General features: G+C 64.3%; 2 protein-coding genes across 5 annotated transcripts; both read left to right on the top strand.

Annotated features, from left to right (window-relative positions):
* Positions 1 to 1,800: 1,800 nt before the first annotated feature.
* Positions 1,801 to 17,731, top strand: SBK1 (SH3 domain binding kinase 1). 3 transcript variants are annotated; one of them, XM_039731745.1, is made up of 4 exons: positions 1,801 to 2,006; positions 14,199 to 14,401; positions 14,486 to 14,688; positions 15,231 to 17,731. In XM_039731745.1, the coding sequence occupies exons 1-4, from the start codon at positions 1,945 to 1,947 to the stop codon at positions 16,011 to 16,013; spliced, it is 1,251 nt and encodes a 416-aa protein (XP_039587679.1). In that variant the 5' UTR covers positions 1,801 to 1,944; the 3' UTR covers positions 16,014 to 17,731. The 3 variants fall into 3 exon arrangements, with proteins under 3 accessions (XP_039587679.1, XP_039587680.1, XP_039587678.1); XM_039731746.1 differs by lacking the exon at positions 1,801 to 2,006 and adding an exon at positions 7,397 to 7,424; XM_039731744.1 differs by lacking the exon at positions 1,801 to 2,006 and adding an exon at positions 8,780 to 9,418.
* Positions 17,732 to 18,910: 1,179 nt separating this feature from the next.
* On the top strand, positions 18,911 to 20,847 carry LOC120512931 (potassium voltage-gated channel subfamily H member 2-like). Of its 2 annotated transcripts, XM_039731781.1 has the most exons (3): positions 18,911 to 19,197; positions 19,395 to 19,707; positions 20,670 to 20,847. In XM_039731781.1, the coding sequence occupies exons 1-3, from the start codon at positions 19,112 to 19,114 to the stop codon at positions 20,754 to 20,756; spliced, it is 486 nt and encodes a 161-aa protein (XP_039587715.1). In that variant the 5' UTR covers positions 18,911 to 19,111; the 3' UTR covers positions 20,757 to 20,847. The 2 variants fall into 2 exon arrangements, with proteins under 2 accessions (XP_039587715.1, XP_039587714.1); XM_039731780.1 differs by lacking the exon at positions 18,911 to 19,197 and having other exon boundaries at positions 19,246 to 19,707.
* The last annotated feature ends 6,496 nt before the right edge of the window (positions 20,848 to 27,343 follow it).

The raw sequence follows: 27,343 nt of genomic DNA, 5'->3' as shown, positions 1-27,343 counted from the left end.
AGGGGACCAGGGGGCCTGGGGACCTGATCCCATGGACTCCCCAGTGCTGCCTGGGGGATGCTGCTGCTGCTTCTCCCAAGGCCCAGCATGGACAGAGGGTCTTTGCAAACACCCTGCAGAGCCCCAGTGATGGGATGAGAAAAGCTTTTCAGTTTCTTCTAACCCAAACCATTCTGAGATTCCAAGAGTCTGTGAGACAAAAATTGGGATCATCAGAGTCTCCTGGGAGGACAGGACCCAGAGCAGCACAGCCAGGAGCTTTCTGGCCATGAGGAATTAAAAAGCCATCGATTTCTGCCATTAGCAGGGGTGTGGCCGGAGCAGACGCCACAGGCAGAGCCACTCACTGAATAATTCAGGCAGAGATGACGAAGCCCAGGGCCAGGCTGGGGAAGCCTCTCCCTGTTCTCCTGCTCACCTTCCCAAGGACGCAGCTTTTGCTCCTGGCCCTGGACACTGGGTGCAGGCTGGGGCCAGCGACCAGGATTCTGTCCCACGGACCTGGGGGACATGTGTTGGTCCCTGAGCCAGTCCCAAAGGATGGGGAACAGTGACACGCCAGGGCTGTGTGACTTTGGGGGTCCTGACCCAGCCTGGCCTGGTGTATCCCCAGGGAGCAGCCGGATAATGCCCTCAGCAATGGTCCATTTTGGGACAGGGACACTCATCTAGGGGCACGTGACACGCCAGGGCTGTGTGACTTTGGGGGTCCTGACCCAGCCTGGCCTTATCCGGGAGCAGCCGGATAATGCCCACAGCAATGGTCCATTTTGGGATAGGGACACTCATGTGGGGGCAAAGGGACACTGCTGTGGGGCAGGGACACTCATCTGGGGGCAAAGGGACACTGCAGGGGGGCAGGGACACTCATCAAGGGGCAAAGGGACACTGCAGTGGGGCAGGGACACTCATCAAGGGGCAAAGGGACACTGCAGTGGGGCAGGGACACTCATCTGGGGGCAAAGGGACACTGCAGGGGGGCAGGGACACCCCTCAGCAGCCCCTGGGGCTCCCGTGCTGTGCCCTGTCCCACCGTGCCCGTGCCACCCAGGGGTGGCTCCCAGGGCACCTCTGCCACCACCAGCAGGCACGGGCCACCCACGAGCCCCCGGACCAAGAGATTTCCCCCTGTTTGTACCACGTCCCCTGTGCCAGGGCTGGCCGGAGCCTGGGGGTGTCGGGGGACACAGCACGGGCTCCCGGTGCCCCGGGCTGGCTTTGCCCGGTCTCAGCCCGTGCTGGCGAGCCCGGAGGCAGCAGCGGGCACCGGGAGAGGGCGGCTGGAGCCCGGGCAGGCGGCATTGGAGGAGTTAATTCCCAGCCTCGCCGCGGGAGTCGGGAGCTATTAATACTCGCACGCCGCTTTAGCTGTCAGAGCGAGCGGCTGCTCTGCCGGTGAGACGAGCCCCGCGGAGCCGCCGCTCCCCGACGGCACAACTTTGCCCCTCCGTCGGTGTGTGGGGCCGCCGGGCCCCGCCGGACCCTTCCAGACCCTTCCGGACCGCGCTGGGTCCCGTCAGAGCCCTCCGGAGCCCACCTGCTGCCGGGGACATCCCGGTCCCCGCTGTCCGGTGCCAGGGGCAGCCGCTGCCCGCGGCCTCTGCAGCCCCGCCGGGCTCGGCCGGTGCCTCGGCCCCCCTGCCGGAGCCCTGGTGCCGCTGATGCCCCCCCAGGCCCCTGCTCGCACCCCCTGAGGGCTGGCAGCGCCATGGGTGCCGGGGTAGCGCTGGGCATCACCGGTCCCGGCGTGAGGGCACAGCCCGGAGCCGCCTCCGTGCCCGGGCAGCGGCCGGGGCCGTGTGACGGGCTGGCCGGCTCCATGGCCCCGGCGGGGCCGGCGTGAGCCTCGGGGCACCGCGGGCACGGAGAAGATGCCAGCCCGCTCCGGCACTGCCTGCCCTGCGGTCGCCCTCGCCCGGGCGCGGTGGCCACCGGACCCGAGCGATGGATTCCTTCTGCTTCGTCTGCTTCCAGAGAGAGGAGCTGCAGCCCCTGCACCTGCACAGGTCAGTGCCAGCCCGGGACAGCCCGGCGGGGGCACAGCGCTGCTGGGACACGCCGTGACCCGGGGAGGGCACCGAGCCGGGCCCTGCCAAAGTTTCCTCGGGAGCGGGCGCGTCCCCTCCCGGCGGAGCAGCCCGGGGCCGGTGCTGTGTGCACGTGTGTCCGCCCGGGATGTGCTTCCCTGGCAGCCGGGAACCCGCTGGGCATCCCGTGCCGTGCCGTGCCGTGCCGTGCCGTGCCGTGCCGTGCCGTGCCGTGCCAGCTCAGCGCTGCTGCCGTGCCCATGGGGGCAGCGGGGCTGTGGGCAGCATCCTGTGCACCCAGGGCCCCCCGGAGCCGTCCCAGAACCGCCCCCGCTCCATCCCGGAGCCGTCCCAGCCGTCCCCGCTCACCGGAGCAGGGCCCGGGCGGTCTCTGCTCCTCCTGCCCGGCCGGGCCCGGGGCCCAGCGCAGCCGGGGCTCCGCCAGGAGAGCCCCAGGCTCCCCGGGCCCGTCCCTCCGGGCAGCAGCACCGGCGCTCGCCTCCCCCTTTCCCGAAATCTCCTCTCCTGAGCGACAGCCAAGGAGAATGTGCGGAGCCGGAACGAGCCGGGCAGCCGGCAGGATGCGAGGTGCGAGTGCTGGCACATGTTGTGCCCAACTGCTCCTCGGTGGCACGGAGCCACTGCCGGCTCCTGTCGCACGCTGCCAGCCCCCAGCAGAGCCCCTGCCTGTCCCTGCCAGGCACTGGTGTCCCCAGCGAGGTCTGGGGGCCTCAGGGCCAGCAGCTGGATCAGCCCAGGCAGTCTGGCCTTCCTCAGGGTGGCAGGAAGCTGTGGGGTTTGTTTTGGTGTAGATAATGAGGGTTTGGAGCTCAGTTCCTGTGAGTCAGTGCCCAGGTGGGGAACAGGGGTCGCCCTGGCTGAGGGTGCTGCTGGCCAGGGCGTGCACAGAACTCCCGGGGCTCCTGTCCCAGCCCAGCCCGGGCCCAGAGCTGACCACCAGTGCCAGCTATGCCAGGCCACAGGTGGCACGAGCCTGGCATCCTCAGCCAGGCAGGGAGCACCCGGGGTGGCACTCTGGTGGCGCAGGGTCCCGTGTGGTGGCTGAGGGACCGCCCCTCCCTGCTCGGGGCACGGGGAGCACCCGGGGTGGCACTCTGGTGGCGCAGGGTCCCGTGTGGTGGCTGCAGGGGCACAGCGAGGGACAGGCACCCATGGCTTGTGCCCTGAGGCTGCTCCCTGTCCTGCCCTGCTTCAGGGTGGGCTGCACTGGGGGGTGGGGCTGTGTCCGGTTCCTGAGCACCCCCTGGTTGTCACCAGCTTGTCCCCGAGTCTGTCTCCATCCCGTGGGGTCACAGCTGCCGTCGCCTGTCACCTCCAGCACAGCCCCACCGGAGCGGGCTCCCCGGGGTGACAGGAGGTGCTGCCAGAGGTGCTCCCTGCTCTGTCACCGCCCCTGGCACTCCCTGACCCCGTCCCCAGTGCCAGGGGCGCTGCGTGGGCCCCATGCGTGGGTGCTGTGGCAGTGTGTCTGTCCTCCATGTCTGTCCCCACGTGTTTGCCCCATCATGTCTGTCCCCCGTGTCTGTCCCCATGTCTTTTCACCTGTGTCAGCCCGTGTCCGTTCCCTGTCCCCGTCCCCCCGTGCCCGTTCCCGCAGCCTCTAGATGGTGCCAGGAGAACGGGCAGCGAGCGGAGGCGGCGGCCGGGCGGTGCCGGGTGCTGTGGGGGTACCGGGGCACCACCGGGCTGCCAGGACGGGCCCCGTGGCTCTCCCCGTGCCCCCAGCTCAGCCCCTCCTTCCCCTGGAAGAAACCAGTTGTGCTGCTTTCCCCAGGCAGCCCATCCCAAAGAGCCCCTCGGGTCCCGTTCCGTCCCGGTGCTGAGCAGCCGCCACCGTGCCCCGGGGCCAGCGCCACTGCCAAGGTCCCGCCTGCGGCCGGTGCTGCCCGCCCGGGATCCATCCCTCGTGGCGGTGTCCGCCGCGCTCGGTCCCTGGCAGCCCCGGGAGCTCGGGACGGGCCCCGGGCCGGGGCAGCCCCGGGGGTCGGAGCCCCTGGCAGGGGCTCGGGGTGCCCATCACCGCCGGGGCTGCCCCAAGGCTCCGGCCGCGGCCCCTCCCTGACCTTGGGGGCAGCCCCCGGGACCCCCCGGCTGTCACCCCTGGGGTGGCAGCTCGCGCGGGGGGACACCGAGCTGGGGGCTCCGAGCCCCGCGCAGCTCCGCCGCCCCTTCCCCTGGGAATCCCCGTGGGTGGGCTCTGTCCCAGGGACCCAGGGGACACCCGGCGCCCCTCGGGCGGTGTCCCCGGGCCGGGCGGGGGCTGCTGGCCCCGCGGGCGGGACACGCCGGAGCCCCCGGGGGAGCGGGTCCCCCGCCCGGGCTGCGGCTCCCGGCGTGCTCCGCTCCCGCCTTCCCTCCCTCCCTGCTTCCCTCCGCTGCTCCTTCCCAGCATCCCCGCAGCATCCCCGGCAGCTTTGGCTGCTGTCGCCGGAGCGCGACAGGCGCGGGTGGCCGTGGGACCGCGGCCGTGTGGGGCTCAGCCCCTGGCTCCGCTCTGGCCGAGCCGCGGCCAAGGGACAAGCGACCTTCTCGCTGAATTCCGAGGGGATTCGGCACGCTGGGAATATTCTGGGCTTTCCGGGTCATTTCCCGCTGCCCACCCTGCCCGAGCACATCCCTCGGTGTGACGAGCCGGGTGTTCCCTTTCCGAGCACAAATCCCACTCGTGGTCCCGTGGGGAGGCGGGGGCTCTTCGCACGGTTTGGGATTGCACGAGGTGATAAACATGTTTGATCTGGCTCCTTTCATCTCGTTAATCTTAATTAGTTATTAATATTCCGGGAGTGCTTTGAAGACCACGAGCTCAGTGCGGGCTCTCCCTGGTACAATTGCTGTTACTATGGCTCAGTGTGCGGGCCACCGAGGGGCAGGGATGCCCCAGAGGGACCTGACTGTCCCCACGGAGCCCCATGGAACGCCCTGGGGTCACATGGAGCCCTGCTGAGCCCCAGGGAGCCCCACACAGCCCCGCTGAGCCCCAGGGAGCCCGCAGAGATCCACAGAGCCCCATGGAGTCCCAAAGAGCCCCGTGGAGTCCCAAAGAGCCCCGTGGAGTCCCAAAGAGCCCCGTGGGGTCCCACAGAGCCCCACGGAGTCCCACGGCATGCCACGGGGCCCTGCCAGGCCCAGCTGGTCCCAGTGCCAGCTCAGACCCTGTGTACCCAGGGCACAGCACCAGGATGGTGACACTGGGGGCTGACCCACGTGTGGGGCGTGTGACAGTGTCCCTGCAGCCTCCCCGTGGGCCCCGGGCTGGCTCCCCGGGCAGCGGCACCTCCCGCCTGACCTAGAAACAGCCCCGAGCTATAAATAGGGAGAGCGCTGCCAGAGAGCTCGGAGGAGCCGCGAGCGGGAGGCTGCGGGAGCCAGGATGGCACCGCAAGGACAGGCAGGGGACACGGCGGGAGAGGGACGAGGCTGCAGCCACCCCGTCCCTATCGGCCCATGGAGGGGCGGGCGGCTGTGCCTCTCCCTGGCCCGTGTGTGCTGCGGTGACACCGAGCCCAGCTCTGCCCTTCTCCCCGGTTTCCCTCTTTCGTGCACCTCCACTGCTCAGAGGCCCTCCTGCCCCGTGCTAGCCCCGTGCCAGCCCCGTGCCAGCCCCGTGCCAGCCCGCACCCAGCCCAGCCCGGGCACCGCGCTCCGGCATTTCTCCTCCCAGCGCCGTCCGATGCCTCCATCCCGCCGGGCATCACCCACCCTGGGAGCGCCCCAGCCGCGGGAGCCGGGAGCTGTGGCGGGACCCGGGCGGAGGGGGATGGAGGGACAGGGACCAGGACAGAGACAAGGACAGGGACCGGGACAGGGACCGGGACAGGGACAGGGACAGGGACAGGGACAGGGACCGGGAGCCGCAGCCGCCCCCGCCGCCCTGCCCGGGGCAGGAAGAGGGTGACAGTGGCACAAATGAAAGCGCAGTGTCGGAGTGTGATTCAGCCTCTTGCCTTAAAGTCATTCATGAAAAGCCTTAATTGCTCTGCATGCTCAGAGCGGAGCGGAGCCATCCGTGAGTCAGAGCCGGCGGCTCCAGGCCCTCCCCGCTTGCTGCGGGCTCGGGGGCAGTGGCAGGGCTCGGTCCAGCGGGGGCACAGCGGATGTGCGGGAACAGTCCTTGTCCCCCTCGGAGGGTGGGGCAGCCCCACCTCTGTGGGTCCCTTTAAAGTGACAGTGCAGGAGCCAAGGCACCTGGCACCCAGCTGAGAGACAAGGACGTGCCAAGGCAAATCCTGGCCAGTGTTAAACATCCCTGCTTGGCTTTGGTGGGCACAGAAGGAAATCCGGGAAGACGAAGTGTGTCCAGGGATGCTCCAAGAGGGAACACAGTGCCAACCCCTCGCCTTCCTCCTGGAAAGCTGTCACTGTCCCCCAGGCTGGGGGTGCCTGGGAGCTCCTGGTGCCCAGCTCCAGCACCACTTGCTGAAAGTGTTGCCAAATCTAAGGCACCTGAAGGGAAGCCCCCGTGATGTGTTTGCCTCATCTGGCATTCCCTGGCTTGGCCTGAACGTTCCCACCATTCATGAGCCACAGGGGAAGCCACATGTCCTGCACACATTGAGGAGCAGCATTTGGGGGGCTGCCTGTGCCATGGTGGGCATCACCTGTGCCATGGTGGCTCAGGTTGCCCAGAGAAGCTGTGGCCACCCCATCCCCGGAGCTGTCCAAGGCCCTGCTGGATGGGGCTTGGAGCAGCCTGGAAGGTGTCCCATGGCAGGGGTTGGAACGAGATGATCCTGAAGGTCGCTTCCAACCCAAACCATTCCCTGTCCCAGGGTGGGCACCACCCACCCACGGGGGCATCACCCATGCCAAAGGAGAGGGCACAGAGCCTGGGAGGGTTCAAGGACAGCAGGGCCCAGGGAAGCAGGACTCGGTCCTGTGCTGGTGACCCCGGATCAGCCTCGGGTGGGCTCGGGTGTGAAGCCGCCCCCTGCGGATCACCGCTCCCGTCCCCATTGTCCCCAGCGCTCTGCTCCGAGCCGAGCCCGCGCTACCGGAGCTCCGCACGGCGGGGAGGGGGCGGCTCAGCCCCGGCCCCCCTTTCCCGGGCTGCTCCCGCACCGACTCCCCGCGGCTACATCGGGGGGCGGGGACAGGCAGCGCCCCGCATCGCTCATTCCGCATCCCCCATCCCCGCGGGGCCGGCGGCGGGGCCCCCCCGCGCCTCCCGCTCCTCCCGCTCCGCGCTCCCTCCCCGGGGCGGCGCCGGTGTCGGTGCGGGCGGAGCGCGGCGCGGGCACAGCAGGCACAGGACTGGGGCGCGTGGGGAAGTGGGGTGGTACCGGGGGAAGTCTGGGAGGTTCCGTCCAGGGGTCCCTGAGGGTGGGTGTGTGGCTGCAAAGCCTGAGGGTGGGGGCGCGGCGGCGGCTCGCCCCTCCGGTAAGGCGGCGGTGCGGGGATGGGGCGCGGGCACGGGGGTGCGGGAATGAGGATCCGGGGATGGGGATGCGGGGATGGGGGCGCGGGGGGCGCTGCCCGCCCGGTACCGAGGCCGCCCTTTGTTTGCCCGCACGGCGCGGGGAGGGGACAAACCCCCATCCCGGTACAACCGGGATGAATGGAGCGGGGCGGGCACCGCGCGGTGCGGGCGCTGCCCCCGGGATCGGTCACCCCCCCCGCCCCGGGTCCCTCCTGCGGCCGGTGGCACCTGCGCCCCGGGCGGCCCCGGTACGGCGGGGGGGCGAGGGGGAGGGACGGGGACCGAGGGGCGTGAGTGACACCGAGCGGTGCTGGGGCCGCGGGGCTGGTCCCCGGGGGCTCCCGGTGGGTTTGGGGGTGTCTGGAAGGGTGCACTGAGCTGGAAGGCAGCTGGGAACAGGGGAAGGGGAGAGCAGGGAGAGACGGCCTCGGGGGCAGCTCAGGCCGTGTCCCCTGGCGTCCCCTCATTGTGTCCCCTTGTGTACCCTCACCACCTCCCCATCTCATCTCCCCTTGTCTTCCCTCACCTCCCCTTGTCTTCCTTCACCAGCTTCCTGTCTTCCCTGTTACCTCCCCTCGTGTCCCCTCATGTCCCCTTGCCATCTCCCCTCATGCCCCGTCCATCATCTCCCCTCGTTTCCCTCATTGTCTCCCCTCATTGTGTCCTCTCTTGTCCCCTCATCATCTCCCCGTGTCATCTCCTTTCGTCATCTCTCCTTGTCTCCCCTCGCATCCCTTCACCACGTCCCCTGCTGTCTCCTTGTGTCCCCTCACCGCCTCCCCTAGCTCCCCTTTCACCTGCCCCGCTGTCCCCTGCTGTCCCCTGCTGTCCCCGGGCCGCGGGGCCGGCCTCCAGCCCAGCCCGGCGTGTCCCCGGCCGCAGCGGGAAGGGGGAGCGTGACCCACTTTCCTCCCGGTCCGGCCTCGCTGCCGCCGTGGCCGCGGGCGGGCGACGCCAGCCGGGAGCCCCGGCACAGCTCGGGGACCGGGACCGGGGCGGCCCGGCCTCGGCACGGCTCTGTGCGGGACCCGCGGACCAGCTCGGAGCTGGCTGTCCGTGTGCCGAGCCCCCGCGCCGCCCGGTGTCACCGTGTCACCGCGCCCGCCGCGGGAGGGGACCGCGGAGAGCTGGGCGCATCCTCCTGCACGGAGCATCCAGGCTGGGCTGGGGCACACAAAGCGCCCTGCAGCGGAGCCAGGGCTGGGCTTTGTGGCAGAGGGACGTGTCCCTGATGTCGCCAGGAGCGAGCGGGGCCGAGGGCCGGCTGGCCCTGCCGGGGTCGGGCAGGTGCCGCTCGGGGCGTTTGTCTTTGCAGATCCCAACCGTGCGGTGCTGTCGGCGCTGACGGAAGAGTTTTTGGGAGGGAGATGATGACAGGCTGATGAAACCAATCAAACAATGAAGTAATCACAAGTCCCCGGTGCTGGCGGCGAAGGCGGGAGGAGCTGCAGGCTGGAGGAGCGGAGGTCCTAAGGAAGCCATCCTGCTCGGCAGCAAAAACCCCGCGAGGCAGAAGCACTGAGAGGCGGCCAAGGTCCTGTCATCGGGGCCGATGGACAGAGACGGCCCCGTGTGCGGGAGGGCAGGAAAATCCTGCTGGCAGCTCCGGGAGAGCAGTGCGGAGGGCGCAGGGGACGGTGCAGGAAGGAGGAGCGGCGGCTCCCCGGGGAGCCGGCGGAGGAGAGTCCTGGCACGGCTTTGTTTGCTCTTCCCGAATCGCTCTGTGAAACCTGAATCCTGGGACCAAAGGCTGAGGAAGCTTATCACAGGCTGCTGGCCAGGATGGGAGATGGTTCCTGCAGCGGGGGACACCACGGATGGCTGTGACAGGGCCTGACCCTGCCCTGCATCTGGAACATCTGCCCTGGGAGCCCGCGCTGGGCTGGGCGTTCATCGGCTTTGCCGAAGAGAATCCTGCTGCCAGGCAGGCTGCTCTGCTCTGGGCAGGGAACTGGTATGAGGATTGCTGGATCAGTCCAGTGCCAGCTCAGCCCTGTGCGGGGGCACTGGGGGTGCCATGGCTGCGGGTGCCTCGGGGCAGGTTTGGGGCTGGATCCAGCCGTGCCCGCGGTGCTCCAGCCTCTCCCGGCCTGTCCTGCTGCTCTGGAGCCAGTGCACATGGAGACCTCTGCTCCTGCTGGGCTGAGGGGTGATGGCAGAGGGGCTGTCCCCAAACCACTGCCAGCAGAGCAGTGTGTGTGCTGTGTGTGACCTCCCGGACACACTCGGCTTGTCCTGAGGGGTTTTGCGTGGCCCTGGGGTGGCACATGGATGCAGGAACCCTTTCCCTGTGCCTGTTTTGCTGCTTTGGGTGAGGTGGGAGGTGGTGGCCAGCCTGGCTGGAGCTGCCTGGCCCTGGTGGGTGCCGGCGGCTCCGAGCCCTGGTGAGATTCCTGTCCTGTCCCCACAGCCACGGTGTCCCCGTTAGGCCAAGGTGCCTTTGTGATCCCTCCCTGGGCTCCAGCGTGCCACAGCCCCCGGGAAGCACAGCTCATATCTGGTGTGCGGGTCCCAGGGGCATGGAGGAGAGGAGAGGATGTCCCTGGAACGGGGTCAGGCAGGAATGGAGGTGGCAGGGGCTGGAAATCCAGTGGGGCTCTGGGAGGCAGTGGCTCAGTGTGGGGCACGGCCAAAGCACCGCTGGCCCCTGGGTCCAGTGAGACCAGGGTGGTGCTGGCATGTGGAGAGCTGGGAGAGGGGATGGCTCTGGCAGGGCCCAGGGTGTGACTTTGCTGGCTCAGTGTGTTTTTTAGGGGAAACAAAGCAGGTTTGGATGCTGGTTGGGTGTGGAGGGAGGGAGGTCACTCCTGAGAGATGCCCTGGCCTCCACCTGCTGGGCTTGGATGGGAGTTGGTGTTACCTGCTCATAACTGAGGGTTTGGGGATGGGAAACGGGGGAATCAAATCTCTGCCAAGTGCAGGGACAGAGCAGCGTGTGCCTGTGCCCGTCCCACTGCTGCATTTCACCTTTCTCCCCTCTTTAAAGAGGAATCTGGGTTTTGCAGAGCCCCTGCCCTGCATAGATTTTCCCTTCATCGAGTCCCAGCCCCCAGTGCTCAACCGTGCATCAGGCTCAGCCCAAACCCTTTTCCTGTGACCTCCCTCAATAACTGGGTTGTTTTTCTGTCAGTCTCTGATGTGGCCAGAGGGATTTTTTTCCCCCTTTCCCTCTTAATTTTCAAGCAGCCGCTGCTCCAGCAGCCTTCTCTGCGGGAGCCTGGGGCAACTCTCCCGGGCGGCCTCTGCTCCTCTCAATGAGCTCCTAATGAGTTTGCAATTAGTTATCGGCAGAGCCGCTGTGCCCAGGGCGGAGCGGGATGTGCAGCGGGATGCAGAGCAGGGCAGAGCATCCCCGGGCAGGGAAGAGCGCTGGGCAGGAGTGGCGGTGCCAGGCTCGGCAGCCGGCAGGATGCTGGGGCTGTGGGATAATGTCCTTCCGGGATGTGCTCCGCGGTGCTGGGCTTGGGGAAGAGGAGCGGCAGCTGCCGACGGGAGACGAGTGGCTGCCTATAAATACCTGCCAGGGAGCAAGGAAGAGGTGGGTGGATTATCCTCCTCACTCAATGAGATAAACGGTTCTGAAGCTTAAACACAGAACAATTTTAGTCTGAATAGTAGGAGAAATGGCTCAGGATGCGGATGATGACGGCAGGAACCGCCTGTGGTGAGCGGCAGGTCCCGGGGCTGCCGCTGTCACTCCGGGACCTTGAGCCCTGGGGGCTTTGCCAGGACTCGGCTGGGATGCTCATCCTTCCTCCCTGCTTGGGAAAGCTCCTTCAGGAACACCTGGAACTGAGCTGGAGAGGGTGTGTTTGTCCCCCCTTGGATGTGATGCTGACTCCCCTCCAGAGTTTTGGGGTGGGAGAGGAGCTGGGGTGCTGGGAAAGGGCCCGTTGTGGCTCTGGAGTGACCCAGTGTGTTTTGGGGTGGGAGAGGAGCTGGGGTGCCGGGAAGGCCCCGTTGTGGCTCTGGAGTGACCCAGTCTGGTGTGTGGCCGCACAGGTGCTCCTTGGTGGGACTGGCCTGGCTGCAGAAGGATATGGGACCTTAACCCCGGCCCCTGCCCAGCTGGTGGCATCTCCTGCCGCACTGGCGCTGCCATCCCTCTGTGCCCCGCTATTCCCACATCCCCGCTGTCCCTGGGAGTGCACGGAGCTGGAACGGAGCTCTGGCTGCCTCCTGCTGCTGCCCCGCTTCGCTGCTCACATCAAACCCGACATGCTCCCAAAAGCCTTTCAATTTTTAATGAAAACTTCTGTGTTGACGCTTTCCGTGCCCTCGGCGTGTCGGTGCTTTGGTCCCCGCCGCTGTTTGGCTCCTCCTGGGAGCGGCGATGGCCCCGTGTCCCCCTGAGCAGGCGGGGTGGCTGCTCGGGCTGGCCGTGCCACTGCGGCAGGATCCCAGCACATCCCATCCCTGGCAGCACACCCGGTGCCAGCTGTGCCAGCCCACGGGACCGGACTCGGCGGGATCCCTGCTTCCCGTGGATGCTCTCGCTTTGGCTGGGAAGGAGACACCTGGAAACACCAACAGGCTGAGCCAAGGGGGAAAGCAAACAGCCCTTGACTTGGAGAGCACTTCCACAAGCTGCCAGCCCTCCCTCTCCTCTCTCCCATCCAACCAGCAGGGCTTTTCCTCAAACCCAACCTTCCCGACTTGAATAATTGCATTTCAACGCCGGTTAATTAAGGGACATTGATGAAGGCAGCCGTAAATCCAAGCGTAGCTGGAATTCTTCGTGCAGGATGCTGGGGGCTGTTCTCAGTCCTGCCTCCAGCGAGCTGCTGCTGATCCACCTCCACCTCCAGCACCCAGACACTGAGATGGTGCTCCTCTGCCAGGGGGCCAATGAAACACTATGGAGATGAGCTGCTTCGGAGATCTTATGAGTCAAACTGTTACATTTTTGGAACATCATGATGTTGAAGTTCCTTTTCTATTTTTTCCCCAACTTCCCAGGGAAAAAAATATAACTATAATAAGTGAAGAAGCTGAGCTTTGGTTTGGGATGACAGGCAGCACGATGGAGGGCAGGAAGGAAGGAAGGAAGGAAGGAAGGAAGGAAGGAAGGAAGGAAGGAAGGAAGGAAGGAAGGAAGGAAGGAAGGAAGGAAGGAAGGAAGGAAGGAAGGAAGGAAGGAAGGAGAAGATGGAGATCTGACTCAGCCTTACTGGGAAGGGGCTGGGAGGATCCCTGTGTGTGAACCTGACCGTGGGGTGCTGCAGGTGCTTTGTGCAGTGTCTGGCACCATTTGGGGTGGCTGTCACAGCCCCTGCATGGGGCTCAGCCCGTGGGCACCGCCTGGGCTCTCTCTGCCCATCCTCACCCACCTGCAGGCACCGAGTGCCCTCCCACATCCCTGGCTGCCTGGGGTTTGGGCTTCTGCTGTGATGGAGTGCTCTGAAGACATCAGAGGAGATGCCGGGGTGGTTTCACTGCTGTGGTGGGTGACTCCGAGCTTGGATTTTCATGTGGGAATGTCAGAGTGAGGAGAAAACCATCCCTGTTTGTTGGGAGTGAGGAATGTTGATGCTGGTGTCCATGTGCTGCTGCCTGGGCTGGCCTCTGCTCTGCTCTGGTGAGATCCCACCAGGAATGCTGCATCCAGCTGCTGGTCCCCAGCACAGGACAGACATGGATGTGTTGGAGCAAGTCCAGAGGAGCTACAATGATGATTATTGGGATGGAACACCTCTGCTATGAGGAAAAGTTGAGAGAATTTGGATTGTTCAGAGAAGACTCTGGCGAGACCTTAAAGCTCCTTCCAGTGCCTCAAGGGGCTCCGGGAGAGCTGCAAAGGAACTTGGACAAGGGCCTGGAATGAAACGACAAGGGGAATGGCTTCCACTGCCAGAGGGCAGGGCTGGATGGGATATTGGGAATTAGGAATTGTTCCCTGTGAGGGTGGGCAGGCCCTGGCACAGGGTGCCCAGAGCAGCTGTGGCTGCCCCTGGATCCCTGGCAGTGCCCAAGGCCAGGCTGGGCAGGGCTTGGAGCAGCCTGGGATAGGGGCAGATGTCCCTTCCCATGGAACAAGACTGGCTTTAAGGTCCCTTCCGACCCCAAAGCAGTCAGGGATTCTGGGATTCTCCACACCAGTCTGGCACCCTGGCTGGCGAAGGCCAGGAGTTGGTGCTGGTGGGTGGTCAGAGGTGTGAGGGAGGGATTTGCTGCAGAGCCATCGTGTCCCCCTTGGTGCCAGGGCATGGTCCTGGCTCCACTCTGGAGCTTCCCCAGCTGGGGTGAGGCTCAGCTCTGGAGGGCTCAGTACTGGAGCAGATGGGGCTGGCTCTTGGGGTCCCCACTGGGGACACAGCAGGACAGGGGACCCCCAAAGGGCCTTGGCTCCTGTCCTGCAGAGTGGCTGGGAACACACCAGGCCTGAGAAAATGTGTTCATGTATGTGTCCCTGCTTGTATCCATGTGTGTCCTTGTCCCTGTCGCTGCCATGCCTGGACCCCTCCCTTTGCCCCCAAACATCCACATGGCTGCAGCCTCTGTGGAGGCTGGAGCATTCCCTCCAGTGCCATTGGGTTGGTGGCCCTTGGGGACAGAGGGGTGGCACCCAGTGGGGGCTGCTCAGCGCCACCCTGGAGCCCTGGGGAAGGACAGGATGGGGTGGGATGGGATGGGATGGGATGGGATGGGACGGGATGGGATGGAATGAGGTGGGATGGGGTGGGACACAGTGGCCCTGCAGCCCCCACGGAAGCAGTGCCACCTCTGCCTTGCAGCGCAACCATGAGCGCGGGCTCGATTGAGCAGGAGCCGTCGCGCAAGCTGGGCTGCTGCGGGGTGCCCCTCATCACCGAGGACATGCAGTCCCTGGCCATCCGCACCCTCTCGGGCACCGACATCACCAAGCACTATGACCTCATCCGCGAGCTCGGCAAGGGCACCTACGGCAAGGTGGACCTGGTGTCCCACAAAAGCACAGGTGAGGCCAGCGGGGCGTGTGCCGGGAGCGGGGTGCCGGCTCTGTCCCAGCCGAGGGCTCACTCCTGTCCCCTGCCCTCCACAGGCACCAAGATGGCCCTGAAGTTCGTCAACAAGAGCAAGACGAAGCTGAAGAACTTCCTGCGGGAATTCAGCATCACCAACACGCTCTCCTCCAGCCCCTTCATCATCAAGGTCTTTGACGTGGTCTTCGAGACCGAGGACTGCTACGTCTTCGCTCAGGAGTACGCCCCCGGCGGGGACCTCTTTGACATCATCCCGCCCCAGGTGGGACCCTGGCACCTCCCATGGGAGCCTCTGTGGGATGTGGGGGCTCAGGGGGTGCTGAGCAAAGCTGCCCCTGTGCTTTGTGCCCGTGTGGGAGGGTGCAGGTGCAGGGACTAGGCATCCCCATCTAGGCTGGGCTTGACCACAAGCACCTAAATAAGTGTGGGACCCATCACCCATCCTCTGGGTGGCCTAAGATCCATCACCCATCCCTAGGATGGCCTGAGACCCATCTCCTGGGGAAGCTGTGGCTGCCCCTGATTCCATGGAATTTTCCAGAGCCACGCTGGATGGGGCTTGGAGAAACGTGGGCTAGTGGAAGCTGTCCCTGCCCAGGGCAGGGGGTGGAACTGGATGATCCTTAAGGTCCCTTCCAACCCAAACCTTCCTGTGGGGACCCTGAGACCCATCACCCATCTCTTGGGTGGCCCAGGACCCACCACCATCCCCTGCCTCAGAGCACCCAGATAAAAGCACCCACGACCAGGTGGGTGCCCAGGCTGGGCGGGTCCCCCCAGGGCTGACGCCGTGTCCCCCCGCAGGTGGGGCTCCCCGAGGAGCTGGTGAAGCGCTGCGTGCAGCAGCTGGGCCTGGCCCTCGACTACATGCACAGCAAGAGCCTGGTGCACCGGGACATCAAACCGGAGAACGTGCTGCTCTTCGACCGCGACTGCCGCCGCGTCAAACTGGCCGACTTCGGCATGACCCGCAAGGTGGGCTGCCGGGTCAAGCGCATCAGCGGCACCATCCCCTACACGGCGCCCGAGGTGTGCCAGGCCGGCCGGGCCGAGGGCTTCGCCGTGGACACCAGCATCGACGTCTGGGCTTTCGGGGTGCTCATCTTCTGCGTGCTCACCGGGAACTTCCCCTGGGAGGCGGCGGTGGCGTCCGACGCCTTCTTCGAGGAGTTCGTGCGGTGGCAGAAGGGGCGGCTGGCGGGGCTGCCCTCGCAGTGGCGGCGGTTCACGGACAGCGCCCTGCGCATGTTCCAGCGCCTGCTGGCCCTCGACCCCGAGAAGCGCTGCCCCGTCAAGGAGGTTTTCTACTTCATCAAGTGCGACCTCATGGCCGAGGTGCGGTGCCGGCCCTCGTACCGCTCCCGCAAGCACGCCCGGGACAAGCTCCCAGCTGGGCCGCACTGCCACGAGGCCAGCGGCTCCTGCACGCCCGCCCCGCTCAAGAGGACCGTCCTGACCGAGGGCAGCGGAGCGCGCGGCCCCGAGCCCGGCGCCGCCGCCCCGGGCCCGGCCAGCAGGACAGACGGACGGCAGGACAAGGGCAAGGGGCAGATGGTGCTGGCCACAGCAATAGAGATCTGCGTGTGACGGTGGCGGCTGGCGGCTGCGCGACCCGCCCCGTCCCCCGCCCGGGACTGGGATGGGGGAGCACATCGTGGTGGCGGCGGCACGAGCCGGGCCCGGGCTCTGGGTTTCCCAAAGGAAAAAAAAAAAGGAAAAGAAACACAATGGAAGAGGAAAGGACAGAACTGTTAGCGCTCTGTAGCGCCGCGGATGCCGATCCCCCGCCCCGCCTGGGCGAGGCCGGTGGCCGGAGCCCGGCCGAGGGCAGCGCTCACTGCTGGGGAGGCTGGGGGCACCCACAGCCCTGCCACGGCTGTGCTGCCCCTCCAAGGCTCCCCGGGGGGCGTGGGGAGGGGTCTCCCAGTGCGGGGAGGAAGAGTCGGGGCAGCGGGCAGTGGGTGACCCACCGGCTCTGCCCCACCCCGTGCTCGACCCCGCCGGGGAGCGGGAAGGCCGATGACCCTGCACCGTGGAGGAGGCCTTTGGGGAGGTGTGGGTGGGTGGGGATTTGCCCTCTTCCACCAGTCCCTGTGCACTGCCGGGGACTGGGAGGGCATGGGGAGGTGGGTGACGGGGAGCCGGGGGGCTGCCAGCAGCCCCGGACCCCCGGCAGCCCCGGCTGCCTCCCTGCCGTGGGAGGTGCTGGCAGCCATTGATGTAGCAAGTGTCCCTGTCTGTGTGTCATTGTGTGTCCCAGCCACTGCCCCCGGCAGCCCCTGTCCCCTGCCCTGCCCCACAGGGCTCAGGCCCTGCCGGAGGGCCGGGTCCCCTCTGGCCGGTGCCGGCCACCCAGCAGGGCTGGCCGTGCCCGCAGCCCCTCTGCAGACCCTTTGTACCCAGGCACTGCAGGAGGTGGCAGCGGGGCGCCCCAGGCTGCCCTGCACAGCGGGGAGGGAGCTCCGAGCGGCCCCCGCGGGCCCGCCTGCTTCTCTGTGCTGTCCCCATCACCCCTCCTTGCTGTCACCCCTTCCCAAACCTGTCACCCTGCCCTGGGGCTGGCGGGGAAGCGGCAGCGGGCCAGACCCTGCCGGGGCTGGCTGCGGCGAGGCAGGGCGTGGTGGAGCAGCCACTGGTGGCCCCTTCGTGACAAGGTCCTGGGGTGTGCGTGGAGGTCACACCTTCCCTCCTGGATTTGGGCACCCAGCAGAGCGGGGAAGCTGTGGGGGCACCCCAAGAGCACCCTGCTGTGGTTCGGGCTTCCCTCCCACGGGGCGGGTGCCGTGGGGCAGCGCCGGTGCCCCAATTCCCCACAAAGGGCTATAACGCTTTCCAGCAGCAGCAGCAGCAGCAGTTTACAGAGCAGGGGCCGCCCCCGCCCCCGCCGTGCCCCGTCCCCGGCAGCCCCGGGCCCGGCGTTAGACGTAGCATTGCCCCACGTAGAGAGCTAGGCACCGGTTTTACTCCTCTTTGCCTTAGGTCCCTCGATGTCCTCGATCTTTCGTGCAATAATGTAGATAAGGGATCCCGGCCGCCCGGGAGGGCTCGGTGGCGCCGCCCGGGCTGTGTCCCCGGGGCTGCCCGGTGTGATTTCTGTCCCCGTCGAGGTCGCTGTGTCCGTAGGTTGTCAGGTTTTTATTTCCAGTTCCCTCAGCTGTCGGGTTTCGGACCTTCTTCCCGTAGGAGAGGCTGTAGTGTCACAGACGTTACCTCAGTTTGTCACTGTTGAAAAGGATTTAAAAAAACCACAACTGAAACCATAAAAAATGACAAAATACATAGTTATAAAAGCAACAAAAAATTTCTCAATGGCGGTGAAGATTTTTTTTTCAATTATTGACTAATATGATGCTGCCCGTGCGGGGTGGGGGCACGGCCTGTGCCCTGCCGTGGCCTCAGCAGTGGCTGTCCCTCCACTTCCACCCTGTCACCACGGCCACCCGGGCAGGGAGGGCAGGGATGTGGGAGCAGCACCTGGGGGTGGGGGGCACCCGGCAGCCCTCGGTGCAGCCCCCACAAACAGCCAGGGCTGCCGGGTGCCAATTGTATTCCAGCCACGTCCGCAGGCTAATTTCAATTTCCTGGTAATTATGCAAATGAATGTGGATTTAATTAAGGGCAGATTTCATTAAAGTCTTCTTGGGGAAATGAGAACGGGGTGGGGGAGAGCGAGGAGGAGGGGGCGGCGGCAGGGAAGCAGAGATGAAGGCAGCGCCTGCCCCGGAAGATGAACGGGCCCAGGGGATGCGGAGGGGCCGGCCGGGATCCTTGGGGAGCGGGGAGGAGGCCGGGGCTGTGGGCACGGCTGGGGCAGGGCCGGGGATGGATCCTCGGCGCATCCCCAGCGCCGCTCCGGGCACCGGGCAGCGGGTCCTGCCCATCCCTGCTCCAGCAGCGGCGGCTCCCGGCTCCTTCCCTCCCCCAGGGCACGGAAAGCATCGCTCTGACACGTGATTCGTATTTTTCTGTTCCCCGGCTAAAAATACAGATTTGGCCACGCCGAGAGGTTTAGGAAATCAATGTCATTGTCACCAGGCGCTGGCTGGCAGGACTCTCCCCTCCGCAGACAAGAAAGGGATCGCTGCCATTTGACGTCTCGGAGCTGCCTTTAATCCAAAGGGAAACGGGGCTAATTTTATCCCGGCAAGGTCGGGGTGCTGCGAGCCCGGCGGGGCAGGAGCTGCTTGTCTCCAGGCAAAAGCTCCAGCCACAGAAAACGGAGCTAAAGTTTGCCAGGGCACATCCTGCACGGCAGAGGTGTCACCTCCCCGGCAGAGCGCTGGCTGGCAGGACTGAGGTGTCACCTCCCCGGCAGAGGTGTCACCTGCCCGCTTTGGCCGGGAGCACGGCACGGTCCGGGGCACGGCCCTGACCTTGGGCAGGGATGAGCAACACGATCCCTGCTCTGAAAGGAAAACAATCCTCCATTCGGGCAGGTCCCGGAGGAGCGGAGGGAAGGGGATGGGGCGGCAGGTGTGGAATGGTGTGGGTGCAGCATCCCGTAAAACCAGATCCCTCGGAGCGGGGAAGGCCAGGAAGGCCCGGCTCAGCTGCTGGTCCCGCCTCGGATTTCATCCACCCCTCGATTCCGGAGCTGCATTGTGCCCGGTTTTCCTCACAGACACTTTGTGAGGCACTGCAGCCCCAGCTAAAACATTGGGGGTTGGGAGTAAAAATAACCGGGAATGATCCGCTCCTTGGGAGCACAGCGATCAACGCCAAGCTGGCACTGCACAAGTCCCACCCCAATCGCAAACAAGCCCTTTAAAAGGTAATATTTTGCCACTGGGATGGTGCTTCGGCTGGCTGCTGACTCAGGAGGGGCCGTGGGATGAGGAGGGAGCTCCCACGCATCCCGGGCAGGCAGGGTCCGGGCTCGGGGACACGGGGGGCCGCCAGCCCGGCGTGGGGAGCGTCCGCGAGCCGCGCTCCTCGGGCTGATCCGCTTTCCAAAACTTCCAAAAATAGCGGCGGCCCGGCGCTGGAACGGGCGTGGGGAGGAAGTGTGACTCATGTGCCACCCGGCGCCCCGGCGGAACCGGGCGGGCGGCCGGGCAGGAATGCGGGAATGCGGGAATGCGGGAATGCGGCGGGAGGGGAGCGGCCACCGGGCACCCCGAGGCTCTTCCTGTGGCAGCAGATGCTCGCAGAGGGGACGCAGCTCGGGCTCGTCCCTGCCTGTCCTTCCCGCGGGGACCCGCTGCTGTCTGCGGTTCCAGCTGCCAGGGATGATGGACAGATGTCAGTCAGGGCCGAGACAGACAGCAAAAACTGTCCCGAGGTGGGGAAAAACGCAGCCTGTGCTGCCTGGCAAGGCTCAGCAGGCTGGGAGGGAGAGGTGACCTTGTGTGATGGCCCTGGCACCTTTGGGAGCCGGGAGAGCAGAGCTGGCTGCTCCTCCAGCCCAGCCCAGCTCCCAGCACAGCCGGGAGCAGCCCTGGAGCATCCCAGGGGAGCGGCTGGTGGTGGCCGGGCCCTGCCGGGGGTGCTGCCCTTGCTGCAGCCTCGGCGCCCGGGGATCTGGGCTCGGGGCCGAGGGGAGCAGGAAATGCCGTTTTCCCCCCCAAAGGTGTTTCCCCGTGGCACAGGCAGTGTTTTCAGCGGGGTCTTTGGCTGAGGGAGGGGCGGGGTGCCAGCTTTGGGAGGAGGGGGTTGAGGGCAGGTTTGGGTGCGGGAGGGGCAGGGCTCAGAGGGGGCTGGGAGCGCCCCCAGCCCTGAGCACCCAGCAGGGTGGGCTGCGGGATCCAGCTCGCAGGCCTCCCACGTTGCCATGGCAACTGCAGCATCCCAGCTTGGCAGGGATGGGAAATCTCCTCCATCCCATCAGCGCCTCGCCCGGCCCTGGCTCTGGCTCTGGCACAGGCAGCATCCCAAACCCACGGAGGAGCACGAGGTGCAATTCCTGCTGGCTCTGAGGGCTCCTCCTTCTGCACAGCCCTCCCAGAGCCACACGGCTGCCAGGCCAGGGGCAGGAGGGATTTCTGCTTTTCAGATGTGGATCTTCCCATTCCAGACCTTTCCACCTGCTCTGGATTTGTGGGGTCCTGGCAAGCAGAGCATCCATCCCCCAGGCTGCCCCCACACCTTCCTGTCTTCTCTGGGGGGGACACAGTGGGCAGTGGGCTCCCAGATCCTGGACCCTGCTCCCCCGGCTGGCCCAGATTTGGGGGCAGCAGAGCCAGGGGTGTCTCTGGGCTGGTGTTACCCCATTAATCAGAGCATCCTCATCATTGCTCTCTGCAGCCTCCCAACCCTTCAGCTCTCAGCCCGGAGAGATCCCGAGCTAATTCCTCGCTGACAGCAGTGGCACAGGGCTGGGGAGAAGCTTAGCTCCTCTCAGAGGCTGCTGCACCTCCACAAAAGTCGCATTTGAAGAGCATTAATACGAGATTAATCGAGGTTTTAATAAACAGCGAGTGGAGCGCTAATGGAGCCCAACTTGTAAGCCATGTGTAACACCCCGGGGGCTTAAAGTCATCCAGAACACGGCTGGAACACGCTGAAAGGGGATGTTAATCACCTTGAAGCCCTGAAGACACCGCAGGGGAAGGGAATCTTAGGGGGAAGGCTGCAGGTGAGCCTGGGCACGACCTCACCCCTCCCACTGCTTCAGGATATGGGGATTTACAAGAGTTCCCCACCGCAGCCCTGGCACGAAGGCAGGCAGAGGAATTTGGGACACCTGAGTGCCCCGGGGCTGGGGCCACAACGAAGCAAGGGCAGTTTACAAGGGAGGGCCAGATCTGCCCTGTCCATTCCCAGTCACGAAGCAGGGGGTGGGAACTGGGGACCACTGGGAGGGGGCAAACCCCGCAGCTGGCCCCGGGTCCCTGTGCTGAGGCTACCCCACCCTCCGGGCAGGAGCCCAGCAGCCCCTCCCTGGCTGAGGCTGCTCCCACGTCTGATAATCCCAGACAGGGATTTCAGTTCCCTGCATCCCAAGGGAGGCCCAGCTCCCTCAGCCTCACCCCAGTCTGTGGCACCTCTGCAGCCACTCGAGGGCCAGGCCTGGCTTGAGGAGCAGTGCCAGAAGCCATTTCAAGGACCAAGGTCTGGTTCCAAAGCCCCCTGGACCCTGTGAGCGTGGCTGGCTCTGCAGAGCTCCTGGGTCACGTCTGCCCCACAAGGCTGGCCAGGATAACTGGGGTGTGCCAGGCTGCCTGCCCTGTGGGCTGCACGTGGCCTCTGGCGGGGGCTGTGTGGGAGCCCAGCAGCTCAGCATGGGTGGGCTGTGGTGCTTTAGTGTCAGGAGCTTCTCGGGGTGTTCAGTTTGCTCCAGAGCACCTCGATCACTCCCCTGTGTTTGGATAGCCCCCTGTGGGGAAGGAGCAGCTCTGCAGGACCCCAGGGCTGACAGCAGCCAGGATTCTCTGTCAGGAGCTGAACACCATGCAGCTTCCCAAGGAGGCTGGCTCCTGGGGAAGGACAGGCCTGGGGACCAGCCCAACAATCCCACTTGTGTCACAGTGACCTCCCTGCAGGACGAGGCCTCCACCCCGAGTCACTGCCCAGCTTCCCCACTCCTGGGAGCCCCTTGCTGCCCCACAGCCCTCAGGGGCAGTCACTGGCCAGTCTGCTGTGAGAGGGAGTCAGGAACCACCAGCTCAGGCTCTTCTGCCACAGCTCAGGAGAGGAGGAGCCCCACAGCAGTCACCCCTCAGAGCTGTGGCTGTTATGGGCTCTGGAGCCCCATGAGCTCCTGTGAGCTCTGGGAGTTCCTGGGAGCCAGAAGCACTCTCCAGTCTCCAAGCAGTGGCTGCCAGCAGAGGCAGAGGAGCAGGGACATCCTACCCCACCCTGTTCCCTCCTTCCTTCTGCCATTTGAAGTCTCCCAGGTAGGTCAGCTGGTACATCACAGCACCCAGATCACAATTCCAGAACAGTTCTGCTTGGATGAGACCATTGGGGCTCACCTGGTCCCACCCTGCTCCAGCAGGGTCCCCCAGAGCACGTGCTCAGGACTGTGGACAGATGGCTCTAGAATATCTCCAGGGAAGGAGCCTCGAGAGCCCCTTGGGCCATGCTCGGTCACTGGAAGTTCTTCCCCATGTTGGTGGTTTAGTGGGAATGCTCAGAGCTTGGCCTCGCTGATCTTGGAGGTCTTTTCCATCCCTAATGATTCCATGTCCAAATGGAACTGCTGGGATCAGTTCCTGCCCATTGCTGGGCCCTGAGCAGAGCCTGGGCCCTGCCCTGCCCCTCCCTGCACCCAGGGACACCCAGGGACACCCAGGGACAGCCAGGGACAGCCAGGGACAGCCAGGGACAGCCAGGGCTGAGGCCCTCTCAGCTGGGGCTCCTCTCCAGGCTGAGCAGCCCCAGCTCCCTCAGCCTTTCCTCACAAGGAGGTGCTCCAGACCCCTCACCATTCTTTTGGCCAAACCAGTCACAAACAGGCCCATTGGAGCCACCTGGGGGGCTTGAGCACCTGCAGCATCTTGGTGATCTTGCTGGACACACGTTTTGATCTTCAGAATCACCTCTGAAAGCTCACAAAGGTGTCAGGAGGCTCCTGATGGCCAGGAAATGGCCAACATCCCACAGGGGTGCAAGGAGGAGACTCCAGGGGTCAGATCCATTGCTTCACCGGGCAGAGCAGCCAAGCTCAGCCTCAGGACAGGGTTCAGCAAAGCCCCAGCTCAGGCTTAAACATCCCCACAGGGCTGGATAGATGGATGATGGATGGATGATGGATGGATGATGGATGGATGGATGGATGGATGGATGGATGGATGGATGGATGGACGCATGGATGGATGACAGATGGATGATGGATGATGGATGGATGGATGGATGATGGATGGATGGATGATGGATGGATGATGGATGGATGGATGATGGATGATGGATGGATGGATGGATGATGGATGGATGGATGGATGGATGGATGGATGATGGATGGATGGATGGATGGATGGATGATGGATGGATGGATGGATGGATGGATGGATGGAGGGATGGATGGATGGTGGATGGATGGATGGATGGAGGGATGGAGACAGACAGGCCCTCCATCCCCTCAGCTGAGTTCCCCAGGAGTTTTTGTAGGCCCAGCAGCCCCAGTTGACCCCACGCCGTGTGAAACTGTCCTGGCAGAGCTTCTGCCTCGGTTGACTGGATCAAACTGGTCACTTTTGGGGACGGGCAGAGGTGTTGCTGCTGGGCCATGGCCGTGGCCATGCCAGGAGGGCCCAGAGAAGGCACAGCCAGCCCCGGTCTCCTGTGTGACCCAGTTAGAGGCTGCAGTGAGCTCCTGTGCCTGCTCTGGCTGAGCATCCCCTCCCTGGGTTAATTCCCCGCAGTGACTCATCCCCTTTGTCACACAAAGCGCCCTTTGTGCTCCTCCAGCCCGGCCAGGGGAGTGCCAGGGACCGATTAATCAGCAGCTCCTGCTGCCACAAGCCTGGGGATGGTGCCCTGGGAAGGGGGAGGTCAGGGACTGGGGAAGGGCCACTGCCTGTCCCATGGGACAGAACTGGGACTGGAGCCCAGGTCCTGGTCCCACCCCAGGACACAGGGGTGAGGCAAGGACCAGCCACCACCCTGTGACATCACAGGCATGGAAGGAGAGTTGGGCTGGGTGTGAAGGGACCTCAAAGATCACCCAAATCCCCTGCCATGGGCAGGGACACCTTCCACTGTCCCAGGCTGCTCCAAGCCCTGCCCAGCCTGGCCTTGGGCACTGCCAGGGATCCAGGGGCAGCCACAGCTGCTCTGGGCACCCTGTGCCAGGGCCTGCCCACCCTCACAGGGAACAATTCCTGCCCAAGATCCCATCCAGCCCTGCCCTCTGGCAGTGGGAGCCATTCCCTGTGTCCTGTCCCTCCATGCCTTGTCCCCAGTCCCTCTGCAGCTCTCCTGGAGCCCTTTAGGCCCTGGCAGGGGCTCTGAGGTGTCCCTGGAGATCAGCAGTGGCTCTTGGCCAAGAGAGGTGCTTTTGGCTCTGTCAGCCAGAGCAAGGCAGATATTTGTGGCCATGGGAGGTGCACGGCACAGGATGATCGAGTTTGGTGAGTCTGGGTGATCCAAGGAGAGCTCCAGCAGATCCAACAACTCCTCCTGCTTCCCGAGCCAGCCATGGGCCTCAGGAGGTGAAACCCAAGTGCCCAATTTCGAGTTTGCTGGCAGGGCAGCAAATCCTGCTGGCTGTCATTCCTGGTGGCTCTGGGAGGTGACACAGGACATTCCCAGGGCTCAGCAGGGCTCATGGGCACAGGGCTGAAGCAGAACCATTTTTGGGGTGAAAGAGTCAAGTTTGGCCAGGCTGAGAGTGCTGAGCAGCCGACGTGGCTGCAGAGGTCAGCAGAGCTGGCACCCAGCTCCCCCAGCAGTGCCTGGGCGCTGGCCCTGGTCACAGCCAGGCAGAGGAGGGCACGGCCAGGCTGTGCCCAGTGGGGACGAGCTGCTCCTGCAGCTCCTGCCAGCTCTGCCCCTGCCCTGCTCAGGCTGGCAAGGGCAGTGGTCTGGTCCCCTCGATCACCTGTTGGGGTGTCAGTGTCCCCTGGACAGCCAGGCAGAATTACCAGGGTGCTAATTAATTAAATCCGTCCTCAGCACAGGGGAGCTACAAAGCCACAGCAGGAGTGAGGCTCTGCCTGTGCCCTGGACAGGGGAGAGCATCCAGCAGCTGCACATTCCTGGGACACCAATCCTTCCCGAGGAGGGACAAAGGGCTCCCCTGAGGCTCCCAGTGGTGAATGAACACAATGTGCCACCCCGGGGCACAGCAGGAGCTGCTCTGCCCCAGCACCCGCCCCTAAAGAGAGCTGGGATTGCAGCAGCAGGCACTGTGTTCCCATTCTGGCCACGGCAGGACCCGAAGGGGTTAACAGCAAATGCCACCTCCTGTATTTTATCTCTCCTCCATTGAGGCAGCTCTGACACTGGCAGCAGAACAATGCAAAATTCTGATTAGCTCTGGTTTTCCAGCAAGAGGGGAGGCACAAGAGGGTGGGGATTTAATACTATTCTGCATAATTTTTAATCTAAATTCCATTTCTTTTCTTTTCTTTCTCCAGGAAGCAAACAATCTAGGGGGTTTTGTACTCAATTTCTTGCTTTCATAATCTAAATGAATTGTTTGCAAGTAGGAGCCAGCTGCAAAGCTGGCAATCTCGGATCAAATCTGCCTTTCTCCTAGTTCTTTCAATCATTAATTTGCTCCTCAGCTCTGATTAGCTAATCCTGGCTGCCTTGTGGCAGTTTCCAGGGAAAAACGGTGCAAGAGCTGCAGCTCCCATCCATGGAGGGATTGAGTCCTGGTGGCTCGTGGTGCTCCTGGTTGTCACTTCTCCAGAGACAAGTGGGGTATTCTTTAGGAGAAAAGGCTGGCAGGGTTATTTCTGGCATGCTGGCATTTTGGAAATACCAGAGGATGATGCTTTCCCCTGCTCTGCGCAGGGTGTGCGAGTTTGTTACGCTGAGATTAATTAGCTGGGCTTTAAAATAGGAACCCAAAGCACTGCAGCACTTCCTTGCTCAGAGATATCTGGGTGCTGCCCCATTTTTGGGATGGTGCTGCTGTGCCTGGAGGACATGGCAGAGCTGCCACCTCCATTTCCTAGGCGGGAAACTGAGGCACAGGGCTTTGCTTGCTGGTGGATGGAGCTCACAGAGCTCAAGCCCCAGCAGGGATGTCTGCAAGGGGATGGGAAATGGGATGTGTTGTGTGCCAGGCCCTGGTTTGTTACACAGTGAATTGATTTTACTCAGAGGGTGGGCAGGCCCTGGCACAGGGTGCCCAGAGCAGCTGTGGCTGCCCCTGGATCCCTGGCAGTGCCCAAGGCCAGGCTGGGCAGGGCTGGGAGCAGCCTGGGGCAGTGGGAGGTGTCCCTGCCATGGCAGGGGGGGGGATGGGCTTTAAGATCCCTTCACACCCAAACCATTCATAATTCTCTGATTTTATTCATTAATTCTATGAATTAATGAATTAATTGGTCTCAGCTCCTGGGAGTGCTCCTGCCAAGCCCAGTGGGCTGGGGGTGTCCCACTGGGATGTCACCTCCCAGGCTGACTGCTGGCACTCACCAGAGCAGCCCCTCATGATGTCCAGCTCCTGTCCCTGGGGCTGAGGGCCCAGGTGAGAGGGACAGGGCTCTGTGACCCCTGTGGCACCAGGTGAGAGGGACAGGGCTCTGTGACCCTTGTGGCACCAGGCTGGCCAGGACAGGGCTCTGTGACCCTTGTGGCACCAGGTGAGAGGGACAGGGCTCTGTGACCCTTGTGGCACCAGGTGAGAGGGACAGGGCTCTGTGACCCTTGTGGCACCAGGCTGGCCAGGTCAGGGCTCTGTGACCCTTGTGGCACCAGGCTGGCCAGGTCAGGGCTGCTGCTGCCCCGTGTGCCCCCTCCTCACGTGCAGCTACACAGGGCTGCTCCCTCAGCTGCTCTCTTTATTCCATTCCTTTTCCAGATAAATTCCCCGAGTGCTGGGGGTGGATCCTTTTAATTTCCATTTGTTTCAAAGCCATACAGGGCTTACAAGCATGACAGAAATGTGCCTGGAGTGCAGGAAATGGCCTACTTAGCTGCAGGAGCAGAGCAGGCTCCTCCAGCACCAGGGCTCCAAGGACCTCGTCCTCCCCAGGGACCAGGGCAGCTGCCTGCTCCCTCTCCAGCTCCTGCCTGGAGATGTTTGGTCCCACTGCAGAGCCCAAAGAGCCCATGCAGGCAGAACAGGGCTGGGGAGCAGAGGTTGGGAGAAACTTCCAGGGTGAGACAGGGCTTGGGAGCAACCTGGGATAGTGGAAGGTGTCCCTGCCCACAGCAGGGGGTGGGATGGGAGGAGTTTTAAGGTTTCTTCCAACACAAACCAGGCTGGGTTTCTGTGATTGTGACTGAAATGCTGTGTGAGGCCAGGCCAGGTCACTGTCCCCCTCACACCTGGCTGGCTGTGACAATCTCTGTTGGCTGTTCCA

The sequence above is a fragment of the Passer montanus genome, unplaced genomic scaffold (genome assembly GCF_014805655.1).
Source record: "Passer montanus isolate IOZ18808 unplaced genomic scaffold, ASM1480565v1 scaffold8, whole genome shotgun sequence".
In the NCBI taxonomy this organism is placed as follows: domain Eukaryota; kingdom Metazoa; phylum Chordata; class Aves; order Passeriformes; family Passeridae; genus Passer; species Passer montanus.
This window is presented reverse-complemented; position numbering and strand designations above follow the sequence as displayed.

Excerpts from the sequence above, each read along its gene's own strand:
- LOC120512931 (XM_039731780.1), top strand. The coding sequence starts at position 19,258 with ATGAGGAGGGAGCTCCCACGCATCCCGGGCAGGCAGGGTCCGGGCTCG. Across the intron at positions 19,708-20,669 it reads ACAGCAAAAACTGTCCCGAG|CCTCCCAACCCTTCAGCTCT; the intron begins GTGGGGAAAAAC and ends TGCTCTCTGCAG.
- SBK1 (XM_039731744.1), top strand. The coding sequence starts at position 9,282 with ATGGCTGTGACAGGGCCTGACCCTGCCCTGCATCTGGAACATCTGCCC. Across the intron at positions 14,402-14,485 it reads GGTGTCCCACAAAAGCACAG|GCACCAAGATGGCCCTGAAG; the intron begins GTGAGGCCAGCG and ends TGCCCTCCACAG. Across the intron at positions 14,689-15,230 it reads TTGACATCATCCCGCCCCAG|GTGGGGCTCCCCGAGGAGCT; the intron begins GTGGGACCCTGG and ends GTCCCCCCGCAG.